The sequence below is a fragment of the Coregonus lavaretus genome (genome assembly GCF_964263955.1).
Source record: "Coregonus lavaretus genome assembly, chromosome: 30".
Classification (NCBI taxonomy): Eukaryota; Metazoa; Chordata; class Actinopteri; order Salmoniformes; family Salmonidae; genus Coregonus; species Coregonus lavaretus.
Window position 1 is genome coordinate 38,288,203 of NC_140017.1, and position 18,045 is coordinate 38,306,247.

The 18,045-nt window shown below is 46.3% G+C and overlaps 1 protein-coding gene across 1 annotated transcript in view; it reads right to left on the reverse strand.

Annotated features, from left to right (window-relative positions):
* LOC311106254 (homeobox protein cut-like 1) overlaps positions 1–18,045 on the reverse strand; it is a 121,423-nt gene that overhangs the window by 56,682 nt on the left and 46,696 nt on the right. Inside the window, exon 3 of the mRNA XM_084148548.1 lies at positions 12,006–12,053. Within this exon, the coding sequence (XP_084004674.1) occupies positions 12,006–12,053 (48 nt within the window). The remainder of the gene's footprint in view (positions 1–12,005; positions 12,054–18,045) is intronic.

Consider the following 18,045-nt stretch of genomic DNA (forward strand, 5'->3'; position numbering starts at 1 on the left):
TACCAGTCAAAATTATGGACACACCTACTCATTCAAGGGTTTTTCTATATTTTTAAAATGTTTTACATTGTAGAATAATAGTGAAGACTTCAAAACTATGAAATAACGTATATGGAATATATAACCAACAAAAGTGTTAAACAAATCAAAATATATTCTATATTTGAGATTCTTCAAATAGCCACCCTTTGCCTTGATGACAGCTTTGCACACTCTTGGCATTCTCTCAACCAGCTTCATGAGGTAGTCACCTGGAATACATTTCAATTAACAGGTGTGCCTTCTTAAAAGTTAATTTGTGGAATTTATTTCCATCTTAATGCGTTTGAGCCAATCAGTTGTGTTGTGACAAGGTAGGGGGGGTATACAGAAGATAGCCCTATTTGGTAAAAGACCAAGTCCATATTATGGCAAGAACAGTTCAAATTAGCAAAGAGAAATGACAGTCCATCATTACTTTAAGACATGAAGGTCAGTCAATACGGAACATTTCAAGAACTTTGAACATTTCATCAAGTGCAGTCGCAAAAACCATCAAGCGCTATGTTGAAACTGGCTCTCATGAGGACCGCCACAGGAAAGGAAGACCCAGAGTTACCTCTGCTGCAGAGGATAAGTTCATTAGAGTTACAAGCCTCAGAAATTGCAGCCCAAATAAATGCTTCACAGAGTTCAAGTCACAGACACATCTCAACATCAACTGTTCAGAGGGGACCATGTGAATCAGGCCTTCATGGTCAAATTGCTGCAAAGAAACCACTACTAAAGGACACCAATAAGAAGAAGAGACCTGCATGGGCCAAAAAACACGAGCAATGGACATTAGACCGGTGGAAATCTGTCCTTTGGTCTGGAGTCCAAATTGGAGAATTGGAGAAACCGGCGTGTCTTTGAGACGTGGTGTGGGTGAACGGATGATCTCCACATGTGTAGTTCCCACCGTTAAGCATGGAGGAGGTGTTATGGTGTGGGGGAGCTTTGCTGGTGACACTGTCTGATTTATTTAGAATTCAAGGCACACTTAACCAGCATGGCTACCACAGCATTCTGCAGCGATATGCCATCCCATCTGGGTTTGGGCTTAGTGGGACTATCATTTGTTTTTCAACAGGACAATGACCCAACACACCTCCAGGCTGTGTAAGGGCTATTTTACCAAGAAGGAGAGTGATGGAGTACTGCATCAGATGACCTGGCCTCCACAATCCCCCGACCTCAACCCAATTGAGATGGTTTTGAATGAGTCGGATGGCAGAGTGAAGGAAAAGCAGCCAACAAGTGCTCAGCATATGTGCGAACTCCTTCAAGACTGTTGGAAAAGCATTCCAGGTGAAGCTGGTTAAGAGAATGCCAAGAGTGTGCAAAGCTGTCATCAATGCAAAGGGTGGCTATTTAAAGAATCTCAAATATAAAATATATTTTGATTTCATTATGTCTCTCTCTCTAGATAACACGGTCCCTCTCTCCGTAACACTGTCCCTCTCTCCGTAACACTGTCCCTCTCTCCGTAACACTGTCCCTCTCTCCGTAACACTGTCCCTCTCTCCGCATAACACTGTCCCTCTCTCCGCATAACACTGCCTCTCTCTCTCTCTCCGCATAACAGTCTCTCTCTCTGCATAACAGTCTCTCTCTCTGCATAATACTGTCTCTCTCGCCGCATAACAGTCTCTCTCTCTCCGCATAACACTGTCTCTCCGCATAACACTGTCTCTCTCCATAACACTGTCTCTCTCCATAACACTGTCTCTCTCCATAACACTGTCTCTCTCCATAACACTGTCTCTCTCCATAACACTGTCTCTCTCCATAACACTTTCTCTCTCCATAACACTTTCTCTCTCCATAACACTTTCTCTCCCCATAACACTGTCTCTCTCCATAACACTGTCTCTAAGTGGGCAGCGTACTGCTTCTCCTCCAAGCCCTCAGAACCTTTGAGAAATAAAAAATACGAAAATTATACTATAAAGTCCTCAGATTATCAGCCAAGTGGCTGCTAGGAGTGATTCCTTGCCACTAAACAGGGTAATACAGCCTCTCTGCTCCTATGGGAACAAAATAAAGCTTTCCACATGGTTTTTATACAGCTGCTTTTGGTTGCCGCAAAACATCTGGCCCTGAGTGGGCTGATGCCGTCTCCCTCCCCAACACCCATCTGGCCCTGAGTGGGCTGATGCCGTCTCCCTCCCCAACACCCATCTGGCCCTGAGTGGGCTGATGCCGTCTCCCTCCCCAACACCCACACGGAGAGATGGGAGCTGAGTGTCTTTAGGGTTGGTCTGACTACCTGCTGCTGCCCTAGCCTTAAATACAGGTCTGACTACCTGCTGCTGCCCTAGCCTTGAATACAGGTCTGACTACCTGCTGCTGCCCTAGCCTTAAATACAGGTCTGACTACCTGCTGCTGCCCTAGCCTTAAATACAGGTCTGACTACCTGCTGCTGCCCTAGCCTTAAATACAGGTCTGACTACCTGCTGCTGCCCTAGCCTTAAATACAGGTCTGACTACCTGCTGCTGCCCTAGCCTTAAATACAGGTCTGACTACCTGCTGCTGCCCTAGCCTTAAATACAGGTCTGACTACCTGCTGCTGCCCTAGCCTTAAATACAGGTCTGACTACCTGCTGCTGCCCTAGCCTTAAATACAGGTCTGACTACCTGCTGCTGCCCTAGCCTTAAATACAGGTCTGACTACCTGCTGCTGCCCTAGCCTTAAATACAGGTCTGACTACCTGCTGCTGCCCTAGCCTTAAATACAGGTCTGACTACCTGCTGCTGCCCTAGCCTTAAATACAGGTCTGACTACCTGCTGCTGCCCTAGCCTTAAATACAGGTCTGACTACCTGCTGCTGCCCTAGCCTTAAATACAGGTCTGACTACCTGCTGCTGCCCTAGCCTTAAATACAGGTCTGACTACCTGCTGCTGCCCTAGCCTTGAATACAGGTCTGACTACCTGCTGCTGCCCTAGCCTTAAATACAGGTCTGACTACCTGCTGCTGCCCTAGCCTTAAATACAGGTCTGACTACCTGCTGCTGCCCTAGCCTTGAATACAGGTCTGACTACCTGCTGCTGCCCTAGCCTTAAATACAGGTCTGACTACCTGCTGCTGCCCTAGCCTTAAATATAGGTCTGACTACCTGCTGCTGCCCTAGCCTTAAATACAGGTCTGACTACCTGCTGCTGCCCTAGCCTTAAATACAGGTCTGACTACCTACTGCTGCCCTAGCCTTAAATACAGGTCTGACTACCTACTGCTGCCCTAGCCTTAAATACAGGTCTGACTACCTGCTGCTGCCCTAGCCTTAAATACAGGTCTGACTACCTACTGCTGCCCTAGCCTTAAATACAGGTCTGACTACCTGCTGCTGCCCTAGCCTTAAATACAGGTCTGACTACCTGCTGCTGCCCTAGCCTTAAATACAGGTCTGACTACCTGCTGCTGCCCTAGCCTTAAATACAGGTCTGACTACCTGCTGCTGCGCTAGCCTTGATCTCACTAGAATACAGGTCTGAGTATCTACTTCACAGTATCCTTGAAATGTTAAGTCGATCTACATAATTATCACAATACAACACCATTGTGTATGAAACAGACATTGTGCGCTGACAAGTAGAGTACATGATAAGCGGGTAATCGTGGCAACCAAAGGTATTGGTTTACATTTGGCTGCTCACTACAAAACATATACTGTCTGCTGAAAAAATATAAAATCCTGAAGTAAGCCAGAAGTGTGTAGATTGTCGGGTCAGAACCAGTTCCATCTAATAACACCAGAAAGTAGTGTCAAAACCAGTTCCATCTAATAACACCAGAAGGTAAAGAGGAAGGAGGCGTTGGTTCAATACACACCCCAGGGTTATACACGGGTTCAATACACACCCCAGGGTTATACACAGGTTCAATATACACCCCAGGGTTATACACGGGTTAGACCAGAGCCACAAGTCCACCCAGACAGACTCCTCCAGTATATTTGTGCTAGTCTCAACCACAAATCATTCAAAAACAGTACAGAGAGACTATTATCATATTACCCACACAGAGAGACATAATGAACTACCCTCAACTGAAAGTCAGTCTATTCGTGCATTCGGAAAGTATTCAGACCTTCACTTTTTCCATATTTTGTTACGTTACAGCCTTATTCTAAAATGGATTAAATTGCCTCCCCCCAATCAATCTACACACAATACCCCATAATGACAAAGCAAAAACAGGTTTTTAGAAATGTTAGCAAATTTATAAAAAACTGAAATAATCACATTTACCTAAGTATTCAGACCCTTTACTGTTCAGTACTTTGTTGAAGCACCTTTGGCAGCGATTACAGCCTTGAGTCTTCTTGGGTATGACGCTACAAGCTTGGCACACCTGTATTTGGGGAGTTTCTCCCATTCTTCTCGGCAGATCCTGTCAAGCTCTGTCAGGTTGGATGGGGAGTGTCGGTGCACAGCTATTTTCAGGTCTCTCCAGAGATGTTTGATCGGGTTCAAGTATGGGCTCTGGCTGGGACACTCAAGGATATTCAGAGACTTGTCTCGAAGCCACTCCTGCGTTGTCTTGGCTGTGTGCTTAGGGTCGTTGTTCTGTTGGAAGTTGAACCTTCACCCCAGTCTGAGGTCATGAGCACTCTGGAGCAGGTTTTCATCAAGGATCTCTCTGTACTTTGCTCCGTTCATCTTTCCCTCGATCCTGACTAGTCTCCCAGTCCCTGCCACTGAAAAACATCCCCACAGCATGATGCTGCCACCACCATGCTTCACTGTAGGGACGGTGCCAGATTTCCTCCAGATGTGACCCTTGGCATTCAGGCCAAAGAGTTAAATCTTGGTTTCATCAGACCAGAGAATCTTGTTTCTCAAGTATGAAAATGTATGCACTCTGGATAAGAGCGTCTGCTAAATGACTCAAATGTAAATGGTCTGAGAGTCCATTAGGTGTCAAGCTGGCTGTCATGTGCCTTTTACTGAGGAGTGGCTTCGGTCTGGCCACTCTACCATACAGGCCTGATTGGTGGAGTGCTGTAGAGATGGTTGTCCTTCTGGAAGGTTCTCCCATCTCCACAGAGGAACTCTGGAGCTCTGTCAGAGTGACCATCGGGTTCTTGGTCACCTCCCTGACCAAGGCCCTTCTCCCCCAATTGCTCAGTTTGGCCGGGCGGCCAGTTCTTGGAAGAGTCTTGGTGGTTCCAAACTTATTCCATTTAAGAATGATGGAGACCACTGTGTTCTTGGGGACTTTCAATGCTGCAGACATTTTTTAGAACCCCTCCCCAGATCTGTGCCTCGACACAATTCTGTCTCGGAGCTTGGTTTTTGCTCTGACATGCACTGTCAACTGTGGGACCTTATATAGACAGGTGTGTGCCTTTCCAAATCATGTCCAATCAATTGAATTTACCACAGGTGGACTCCAATCAAGTTGTAGAAACATCTCAAGGATGATCAATGGAAACAGGATGCACCCGAGCTCAATTTCGAGTCTCATAGCAAAGGGTCTGAATGAAGGACATTGGGGTGACCTGTGTGTGTGTGTGTGTGTGTGTGTGTGTGTGTGTGTGTGTGTGTGTGTGTGTGTGTATGGAAGGCAGTCCCAGTGATAAGGGCTGGTAATGCGAAGCGGAGTTTGAGGGCTGGGATAATGGAAATTCATATCTGATCAACGGACCAGCAGGAAACACAAAATTGGCCACACGCACACTAAAAACCTGTGGGAACAGAAGTCTATTTGATTCTTATGACCCAGAGGAATCCACTTTTCAATAACAAATCAAGAGAGAGGGATGCATCAGATTTGGTTTCTGTTACCAAACATACAATATTCACAAAGCCCCTGTCTTGAAAAACCCAAACTGGCGCCGACGAAGATGGCGGCCTCGCGACTAGCTCTGCAGTATTTTGTAAGGAAACTTTGCAGTATTTTGTTTTTCTATGTAATATTTTTTTTACATTATTAGCTCAGAAAGTGTTTTGTATCATTACATACAGCCGGGGAAAACTATTGGATATCAGAGCGGCGGTAACTCACCAGCATTACGACCAGGAATACAACTTTCTCGAAGCAGATCCTTTGTTTACTCTCCCCAGGGCAACTGAACTGATTCCAGCGGCTGACCCAAAACATTGCCGGCGGAGGAGAGGCACTCGGAGCGGCCTGCTGGTTCGACTTAGGTGGCGCGCCCAAGTATACTACTCGCTAATGTTCACTCTGAGCAAGGATTTCTTTCCAGAGAGACATCAAGGCCTGTAACATACTTTGTTTCACGGAAACATGGCTCTCTTGGGATATTCTGTCGAAATCGGTCCAGCAAGAGGGGTTCTCAGTTCATCACGCAGACAGGAATAAATATCTCTCCGGGAAGCAGAAGGGCGGAGATGTGTGTTTCATGATAAACGACTCATGATGTAATTGTAGTAACATACAGGAACTTGAGTCCTTTTGTTCACCCGACCTAGAATACCTCACAATCAAATGCCAACCGTATTATCTCCCAAGATAATATTCTTCGGTTATAGTCACGGCCGTGTATATCCCCCCTCAAGCCGATACCACGACAGCCCTCAAAGAACTTCACTGGACCTTATGCAAACTGGAAACCACATATCCTGAGGCTGCATTTATTGTAGCCAGGGATTTTAACAAAGCAAATTTGAGGACTAGGCTGCCGAAGTTCTATCAAGATATCGACAGTTGAACTCGCGCTGCCAAAATCCTCGACCATTGCTATTCGAACTTCCGGGATGGTTATAAGGCCCTCCCCCACCCTCCTTTCGGTAAATCTGACCACAACTCCATTTTGCTCCTACCTTCCTATAGGCAGAAACTCAAACAGGAAATACCCATGCTAAGGACTATTCAACACTGGTCTGACCAATCGGAATCCACGCTTCAAGATTGTTTTGATCACACGGACTGGGATATGTTCCGGGTAGCTTCCGAAAATAATTTAGACGAATACACTGAAACGGTGACTGAGTTTATCAGGAAGTGTATAGGTGATGTTGTGCCCACTGTGACTATTAAAACCTACCCTAACCAGAAACCGTGGATAGATGGCAGCATTCGCACAAATCTGAAAGCGCGAACCACCGCATTCAACCATGGCAAGGTGACTGGGAATATCGCAGAATACAAACAGTGTAGCTACTCACTCCGCAAGGCAATTAAACTGGCAAAACATCAGTATAGAGACAAAGTGGAGTCGCAATTCAACGGCTCAGACACAAGACATATGTGGCAGGGTCTACAGACAATCACGGACTACAAAAGGAAAACCAGCCACGTCGCCGACACCGACGTCTCGCTTCCAGACAAGCTAAACACCTTCTTTGCACACTTTGAGGATAACACAGTGCCACTGACGAGGCCCACTACCAAGGACTGTGGCCTCTCCTTTTCCGTGGCCGACGTGATTAAGACGTTTAAGCATGTTAACCCCTGCAAGGCTGCTGGCCAAGACGGCATCCCTAGCTGCGTCGTCAGAGCACGCGCAGACCAGCTGTCTGGTGTGTTTATGGACATATTCAATCTCTCCCTTTCCCAGTCTGCTGTTCCCACATGCTTCAAGATGGCCACCATTGTTCCTGTACCCAAGAAAGCAAAGGCAACTGAACTTAATGACTATCGCCCCGTAGCACTCACCTCTGTCATCATGAAGTGCTTTGAGAGACTAGTCAAGGATCATATCACCTCTACCTTGCCTGTCACCCTAGACCCACTTCAATTTGCTTACCGCCCCAATAGATCCACAGACGATGCAATCGCCATCACACTGTACACTGCCCTATCCCATCTGGACAAGAGGAATACCTATGTAAGAATGCTGTTCATTGACTATAGCTTAGCATTCAACACCATAGTACCCTCCAAGCTCATCATTAAGCTGGCGGCCCTGGGTCTGAACCCCGCCCTGTGCAACTGGGTCCTTGACTTCCTGACGGGCCGCCCCCAGGTGGTGAAGGTAAGAAACAACATCTCAACTTCACTGATCCTCAACACTGGGGCCCCAAAAGGGTGCATGCGCAGCCCTCTCCTGTACTCCCTGTTCACCCATGACTGCGTGGCCTAGCACGCCTCCAACTCAATCATCAAGTTTGCAGACGACACAACAGTAGTAGGCTTGATTACCAACAATGACGAGACCGCCTACAGGGAGGAGGTGATGGCTCTGGGAGTATGGTGCCAGGAAAATAACATCTCACTCAACATTAACAAAACAAAGGAGATGATCGTGGGCTTCAGGAAACAGCAGAGGGTGCACCCCCCCCCCCCCCAAGCATTTCGCTACACCCGCTATAACATCTGCTAAACACGTGTATGTGACAAATAAAACTTGATTTGAACTCAAATATTAATGTAACATGTAACAATTTCAAAGATTTTCCTGAGTTATAATTCATAGAAGGAAATCAGTCAATTGAAATAAATTCATTAGGCCCTAATCTATGGATTTCACATGACTGGGCAGGGGCACAGCCATGGGTGGGCCTGGGAGGGCATAGACCCACCCACTTGGGAGCCAGGCCCACCCACTGGGGAGCCAGGCCCAGCCAATCAGAATTAGTTTTTCCCCACAAAAGGGCTTTATTACAGACAGAAGTACTCCTCAGCACCCCCCCTCCCCCTCCTCCTCAGACGATCCCGCAGGTGAAGATGCCGGATGTGGAGGTCCTGGGCTGGCTTATGGTAGAGAAAAGAACATTCAATTCTCTGGCAACAGCTCTGGTGGACATTCCTGCAGTCAGCATGCCAATTACACACTCCCTCAAAACTTGAGACATCTGTGGCATTGTGTTGTGTGACAGAACTGCACATTTTAGAGTGGCCTTTTATTGTCCCCAGTACAAGGTGCACCTGTGTAATGATCATGCTGTTTAATCAGCTTCTTGATATGCCACACCTGTCAGGTGGATGGATTATCTTGGCAAAGGAGAAATGCTCACTAACAGGGATGTAAACAATTTTGTGCACAATTTGAGAGAAATAAGCTTTTTGTGCGTATGGAACATTTATGGGATCTTTTATTTCAACACATTAAAAATGTGACCAACACTTTACATGTTGCGTTCATATTTTTGTTCAGTATAGATTACAGGGTTGACCTGTAGTAGGAATACAACACCACAGACAGGGAAGGTTCATCAACAACAGGGCTATAGATCACTGGATAACAGGGCTATAGATCACTGGATAACAGGTCCTAACAACCGTCAGGGTGAAACATGAGGAAGTAGAACAGCATATGAATACTATTACATGCATCTATGTAGCTGGTTTATTTGACAGGGTGAAGGCACAATGATTAGGCCCAACCTTAAATCACAATACAAGTCTGTGTGTGTGTACATACAGTGGGGGAAAAAAGTATTTAGTCAGCTACCAATTGTGCAAGTTCTCCCACTTAAAAAGATGAGAGAGGCCTGTAATTTTCATCATAGGTACACGTCAACTATGACAGACAAAATGAGAAAAATAAATCCAGAAAATCACATAGTAGGATTTTTAATGAATTTATTTGCAAATTATGGTGGAAAAAAAGTATTTGGTCAATAACAAAAGTTTCTCAATACTTTGTTATATACCCTTTGTTGGCAATGACACAGGTCAAACGTTTTCTGTAAGTCTTCACAAGGTTTTCACACACTGTTGCTGGTATTTTGGCCCATTCCTCCATGCAGATCTCCTCTAGAGCAGTGATATTTTGGGGCTGTCGCTGGGCAACACAGACTTTCAACTCCCTCCAAAGATTTTCTATGGGGTTGAGATCTGGAGACTGGCTAGGCCACTCCAGGACCTTGAAATGCTTCTTACGAAGCCACTCCTTCGTTGCCCGGGTGGTGTGTTTGGGATCATTGTCATGCTGAAAGACCCAGCCACGTTTCATCTTCAATGCCCTTGCTGATGGAAGGAGGTTTTCACTCAAAATCTCACGATACATGGCCCCATTCATTCTTTCCTTTACACGGATAAGTCGTCCTGGTCCCTTTGCAGAAAAACAGCCCCAAAGCATGATGTTTCCACCCCCATGCTTCACAGTAGGTATGGTGTTCTTTGGATGCAACTCTGCATTCTTTGTCCTCCAAACACGACGAGTTGAGTTTTTACCAAAAAGTTATATTTTGGTTTCATCTGACCATATGACATTCTCCCAATCCTCTTCTGGATCATCCAAATGCACTCTAGCAAACTTCAGACGGGCCTGGACATGTACTGGCTTAAGCAAGGGGACACGTCTGGCACTGCAGGATTTGAGTCCCTGGCGGCGTAGTGTGTTACTGATGGTAGGCTTTGTTACTTTGGTCCCAGCTCTCTGCAGGTCATTCACTAGGTCCCCCCGTGTGGTTCTGGGATTTTTGCTCACCGTTCTTGTGATCATTTTGACCCGACGGGGTGAGATCTTGCGTGGAGCCCCAGATCGAGGGAGATTATCAGTGGTCTTGTGTCTTCCATTTCCTAATAATTGCTCCCACAGTTGATTTCTTCAAACCAAGCTGCTTACCTATTGCAGATTCAGTCTTCCCAGCCTGGTGCAGGTCTACAATTTTGTTTCTGGTGTCCTTTGACAGCTCTTTGGTCTTGGCCATAGTGGAGTTTGGAGTGTGACTGTTTGAGGTTGTGGACAGGTGTCTTTTATACTGATAACAAGTTCAAACAGGTGCCATTAATACAGGTAACGAGTGGAGGACAGAGGAGCCTCTTAAAGAAGAAGTTACAGGTCTGTGTGAGCCAGAAATCTTGCTTGTTTGTAGGTGACCAAATACTTATTTTCCACCATATAATTTGCAAATAAATTCATTAGAAATCCTACAATGTGATTTTCTGGAATTTTCTTTCTCAATTTGTCTGTCATAGTTGACGTGTACTTATGATGAAAATTACAGGCCTCTCTCATCTTTTTAAGTGGGAGAACTTGCACAATTGGTGGCTGACTAAATACTTTTTTTCCCCCACTGTACATGTGCGTGTGACAGTGTGTGTGTGTGTGTGTGTGTGTGTGTGTGCGCGTGCGTGCGTGCGCGCGCGTGTGCAGTGGAAAACAGTTGACAAAGTGAAATAACACATGTCCTGCTGCACCACATCAAAACTCCATATTCTTTATAGGATCACCAAACACTGTGTGAAGGCCCTGAAATTACAGCACATTAAAATAACAACTGGCTGCTACTCTCAAGAGAAAGAAGAACCATAACCCAATGTTAAACTGGAATATTCTCTGCCCTGCGGCAAGGCAGCCCTGTCACATTGGATGTGTGGGTGCGTGAGTGGCTCAGGGAAGTGAAATCATGGGGTAGAACTAGAATGTCCACCCACTCCACCCCCATAACGCCCAAGTCTACAACAACAGCTTCCATGGGAGGAGGACGAGTGTTATGATGAAATGATGACTCAGAGGGGAATAAACAAGGATAGTCTTAGAATAAAAACACACTGCTGACAGAGAAAACTCCTCTCACAGCGCAGAACAGTAAGATATTGGCCTCCTGTATTCATTAAGACATCAACAACGGCGACATCAACAACGCTGGAAACAAATTAGTGATGTATAAAAAAATATTTACAAAAATCCAGCATCCCCCTAGAAACGTGCAGCCATGCAGAATGAGAGGAACTAAGATTAGTGGGCTGTGATTGGCTGATGCCAGGGTTTTTGTTGTGTCTCTCTTTTCACAGGATACAATTTAAACATGGCCAGGGGGCTAAATGACAGAATGCAGAGAGGACAGTAATAGAGAGAAGAGGTCACAAAAACAGGAGAATATAGGTAAAAAATCTCTCTCTCTCTCTCTCCCTCTCTCCCTCTCTCCCTCTCTCCCTCTCTCCCTCCCTCCCTCCCCCCCACACACACACACACACACACACACACACACACACACACACACACACACACACACACACACACACACACACACACACACCATTATGTACTGAAATACAAGAGGAGACACACACACACACACACACACACACACACACACACACACACACACAAGACAGTCTTACCTCTCCCTGGAAACTCTTGAGCAGGGGAGCCACCTGTTTTCTTACATCCTGAAAGACACAGAAGAAACCGTTTAGAATGGATCGTTTCCAGAGTCACTGATAAACACACAGTCCTAATCTAATACTGTTGTAGTCTTACGTCATAGTGTTTCACCCACACTGGCATCAGCCTGTTTAACCACATCAACAATATTCAGAGCACATTTGTGCACATTTAAAATCAACCTAGCCTCAGCCCCAGAGTCCTATTGCATAGCAATAGGTCATGAGTCAGTAGTTTCTGATTAGATACCCAGTCAAGTATATATCTCGGGGAACAGGCAAATCCACACACTGTCAGTTAGCTAGATTAAAGCCCTGTCGAGATGCAATGGAGAGTACAGTAAACTACAGTACAGTACACTACAGTACACTACAGTAAAGTACACTACAGTAAACTAAACTACAGTAAACTACAGTACACTATAGTAAACTACAGTACAGTACACTACAGTACACTACAGTAAAGTACACTACAGTAAAGTACAGTAAAGTACACTACAGTAAAGTACACTACAGTACAGTAAGACAGAATGGGGCATTCTGTCCAGATGGCATGGCTCTACCTGCATGGCTCATGGCTCCAGATAGACTCTTTAGATCAGGAACATCATGTAACTAACTACATATTGGAGTGTGTGTTTCTGTGTACACTTCCATTATAATAAAGTGCCTTTCCATTGTTTGACTGCCCCTGCTTAGGTCCAGGCCTGTATCCACAAAACTTAGGTCAGGGCCTGTATCCACAAAGCTTAGGTCCGGGCCTGTATCCACAAAGCTTAGGTCAGGGCCTGTATCCACAAAGCTTAGGTCAGGGCCTGTATCCACAAAGCTTAGGTCAGGGCCTGTATCCACAAAGCTTAGGTCAGGTCCTGTATCCACAAAGCTTAGGTCAGGGCCTGTATCCACAAAGCTTAGGTCAGGTCCTGTATCCACAAAGCTTAGGTCAGGGCCTGTATCCACAAAGCTCAGCCTATGCTACCCTCCAGTCCCTCGACTACTTGGCGCTGACGGAAACATGGATTACCACAGAAAACACTGCGACTCCTACTGCTCTTTCCTCGTCTGATCATGTGTTCTCGCATACCCCGAGAGCATCTGGTCAGCGTGGCGGTGGCACAGGAATCCTCATCTCTCCCAAGTGGACATTCTCTATTTTCCCCCTGACCCATCGGTCTATCTCCTCATTTGAATTCCATGCTGTCACAGTCACTAGCCCATTCAAGCTTAACATCCTTATCATTTATCGCCCTCCAGGTTCCCTTGGAGAGTTCATCATTGAGCTTGACGCCTTGATAAGTTCCTTTCCTGAGGATGGTTCACCCCTTACAGTTCTGGGTGACTTTAACATTTAACATTTTAGTCATTTAGCAGACGCTCTTATCCAGAGCGACTTACAGTTAGTGAGTGCATACATTTTCATACTTTAACCTCCCTTCGTCTGCCTTTGACTCATTTCTCTCTGCCTCATTCTTTCCACTCCTTTCCTCTTTTGACCTCACCCTCTCACCGTCCCCCCCAACTCACAAGGTAGGCAATACGCTTGACCTCATCTTTACTAGATGCTGTTCTTCTACTAATCTCACTGCAACTCCCCTCCAAGTCTCTGACCACTACTTTGTATCCTTTTCTCTCTCACTCTCCTCCAACACTTCTCACTCTGCCCCTACTCAGATGGTAATGTGCCGTCCAACCTTCGCTCTCTCTCTCCCGCTACTCTCTCCTCTTCCATCCTATCATCTCTTCCCTCTGCTAAATTCTTCTCCCTCCGATCTCCTGATTCTGCCTCCTCAACCCTCCTCTCCTCCCTTTCTGCATCTTTTGACTCTCTATGTCCCCTATCCTCCCGGCCGGCTCGGTCCACCCCTCCTGCTCCGTGGCTTGACGACTCATTGCGAGCTCACAGAACAGGGCTCCGGGCAGCCGAGCGGAAATGGAGGAAAACTAGACTCCCTGCGGACCTGTCATCTTTTCACTCCCTCCTCTCTACATTTTCTTCCTCTGTTTCTGCTGCTAAAGCCACTTTCTACCACTCTAAATTTCAAGCCTCTGCCTCTAACCCTAGGAAGCTCTTTGCCACCTTCTCCTCCCTGCTGAATCCTCCTCCCCCTCCCTCCTCCCTCTCTGTGGATGACTTCGTCAACCATTTTGAAAAGAAGGTTGACGACATCCGATCCTCATTTATTAAGTCAAATGACACCGCTGGTCCTGCTCACACTGCCCTACCCTATGCTTTGACTTCTTTCTCCACTCTCTCTCCAGATGAAATCTTGCGACTTGTGATGGCTGGCCGCCCAACAACATGCCCGCTTGACCCTATCCCCTCCTCTCTTCTCCAGACCATTTCCGGAGACCTTCTCCCTTACCTCACCTCGCTCATCAACTCATCCTTGACCGCTGGCTATGTCCCTTCCGTCTTCAAGAGAGCGAGAGTTGCACCCCTCCTCAAAAAACCTACACTCGATCCCTCCGATGTCAACAACTACAGACCAGTATCCATTCTTTCTTCTCTCCAAAACTCTTGAGCGTGCCGTCTATAGCCAACTCTCCTGCTATCTCTCTCAGAATTACCTTCTTGATCCAAACCAGTCAGGTTTCAAGACTGGTCATTCAACTGAGACTGCTCTTCTCTGTGTATTGGAGGCTCTCCGCACTGCTAAAGCTAACTCTCGCTCCTCTGCTCTTATCCTTCTAGACCTATCTGCTGCCTTTGATACTGTGAACCATCAGATCCTCCTTTCCACCCTCTCCGAGTTGGGTATCTCCGGCGCTGCTCACTCTTGGATTGCGTCCTACCTGACTGGTCGCTCCTACCAGGTGGCGTGGCGAGAATCTGTCTCCGCACCACGTGCTCTCACCACTGGTGTCCCCCAGGGCTCAGTTCTACGCCCTCTCCTATTCTCTCTATACACCAAGTCACTTGGCTCTATCATATCCTCACATGGTCTCTCCTATCATTGCTACGCAGACGACACACAATTCATTTTCTCCTTCCCCCTTCTGATAAGCAGGTGGCGAATCGCATCTCTGGCAGACATATCAGTGTGGATGTCGGTTCACCAGCTCAAGCTGAACCTCGGCAAGACGGAGCTGCTCTTCCTCCCGAGGAAGGACTGCCCGCTCCATGATCTCGCCATCACGGTTGACAACTCCATTGTGTCCTCCTCCCAGAGTGCAAAGAACCTTGGCATGACCCTGGACAACACCCTGTCGTTCTCCGCTAACATCAAAGCAGTGACCCGATCCTGCAGGTTCATGCTCTACAACATTCGCAGAGTACGACCCTACCTTACACAGAAACCGGCACAGGTCCTAATCCAGGCACTTGTCATCTCCCGTCTGGATTACTGCAACTCGCTGTTGGCTGGGCTCCCTTCCTGTGCCATTAAACCCCTACAACTTATCCAGAACGCTGCAGCCCGTCTGGTGTTCAACCTTCCCAAGTTCTCTCACGTCACCCCGCTCCTCCACACACTCCACAGGCTTCCAGTTGAAGCTCGCATCTACTACAAAACCATGGTGCTTGCCTACGGAGCTGTGAGAGGAACGGCACCTCCTTACCTTCAGGATCTGATCAGACCCTACACCCAAACGAGGGCACTACGTTCATCCACCTCTGGCCTGCTAGCCCCCCTACCTCTACGGAAGCACAGTTCCCGCTCAGCCCAGTCAAAGCTATTCGCTGCTCTGGCACCCCAATGGTGGAACAAGCTCCCCCACGACGCCAGGACAGCGGAGTCACTGACCACATTCCGGAGACACTTGAAACCCTACCTCTTTAAGGAATACCTGGAATAGTATAACAGTAATCCTTCTACACCCCCCCTCCCGAGTGGTGGTTGTCCCACTGGCTATCCCAAGTTGAATGCACCAATTTGTAAGTCGCTGTGGATAAGAGTGTCTGCTAAATGACTTAAATGTAAAAATGTAAATATGGCCAATCCTATAGAAAATACTGCTAACTGGGGTCTCTCCAGTCGTCACTAGACATGGCATATCCATCCTACATATAGTCATACATCATTCATATCATTATCAATTATTATAACCTGGGTGGTTCGAGCCCTAAATGCTGATTGGCCGACAGCCGTGGTATATCTAATCATATACCACGGGTCTGATTATTTTTATTTTTTTACTGCTATAATTACGTTGGTAACCAGTTTATAATAACAATAAGGCACCTCAGGGGTTTGCGGTATACGGGCAATATACCACACCTAAGGGCTGTATCCAGGCGTTGCGTCGTGCTAAGAACAGCCATTGGCCGTGGTATATTGGACATATACCACACCCCCTTGGGCCTTATCGCTTAATTATACCATGGCATTGTTGAATACTTGTTTTGGATTGGCTTGAAGGGCATTCTAGAGCTTGCATTATTTCCCTATAACACGCACAGTGGGGACCTGTCATTCAAATTTTTAGCAAAGAAAATATACAGTACCAGTCAAAAGTTTGGACACAACTACTCATTCAAGGGTTTTTCTTTATTTTTAGTATTTTCTACATTGTATAATAATAGTGAAGACATCAAAACTATAAAATAACACGTATGGAATCATGTAGTAACCGAAAAAGTGTTAAACAAATCAAAATATATTTTATGTTTGAGATTCTTCAAATAGCCACCCTTTGGCTTGATGACAGCTTTGCACACTCTTGGCATTCTCTCAACCAGCTTCACCTGGAATGCTTTTTCAACAGTCTTGAAGGAGTTCCCACATATGCTGAGCACTCGTTGGCTGCTTTTCCTTCACTCTGCTGTCCGACTCATCCCAAACCATCTCAATTGGGTTGAGGTCGGGGGATTGTGGAGGTCAGGTAATCTGATGCAGCACTCCATCATTCTCCTTCTTGGTAAAATAGCCCTTACACAGCCTGGAGTTGTGTTGGGTCAATGTCCTGTTGAAAAACAAATGATAGTCCCACTAAGCCCAAACCAGATGGGATGGCATATCGCTGCAGAATGCTGTGGTAGCCATGCTGGTTAAGTGTGCCTTGAATTCTAAATAAATCACAGACAGTGTCACCAGCAAAGCACCCCCACACCATAACACCTCCTCCTCCATGCTTAACGGTGGGAAATACACATGCGGAGATCATCCGTTCACCCACACCGCGTCTCACAAAGACATGGCGGTTGGAACCAAAAATCTCCAATTTGGACTCCAGACCAAAGGACAAATTTCCACCGGTCTAATGTCCATTTCTTGTGTTTCTTGGCCCAAGCAGGTCTCTTCTTCTTATTGGTGTCCTTTAGTAGTGGTTTCTTTGCAGCAATTCGACCATGAAGGCCTGATTCACACAGTCCCCTCTGAACAGTTGATGTTGAGATGTGTCTGTGACTTGAACTCTGTGAAGCATTTATTTGGGCTGCAATTTCTGATGCTGGTAACTCTAATTAACTTATCCTCTGCAGCAGACGTAACTCTGGGTCTTCCATTCCTGTGGCGGTCCTCATGAGAGCCAGTTTCATCATAGCGCTTGATGGTTTTTGAGACTGCACTTGAAGAAACTTTCAAAGTTGTTGAGATTTTCCGGATTGACTGACCTTCACGTCTTAAAGTAATGATGGTGTTACGAACCCCGTGGCTCTAAACATCTAGGGTGGATGGACATGAGACCCGTAACATAAATTCATGTAAATTATAAGTGTGGCAGGGAACAGTGAGAACCAAAAATGACACAACAACCATGAACTACCGTCAAACACAAAGTGTTTATTTCTGAACACACGGTAAGGGTTTGGGAAAAAGGGCTGAGCAGGACCCAAGAAATGAAACAATAGTGTAAAACCCCCTAAACTGATCTTGCCTGCCTCAAGAACCGCTAGGCTACTGCTACCATACAAAAATACAGTGGGTGGTCCGCTCAGGTCTCACTAGTGTTTATAGACAGAGTTCTTCCTACGGGTAATGTACGCCCAAGGGCAACTAGCTTAAACTCCCCTTTTCCCAGAAACACACAAAGCTACCAAACAGGGTAATCAGCAATTATA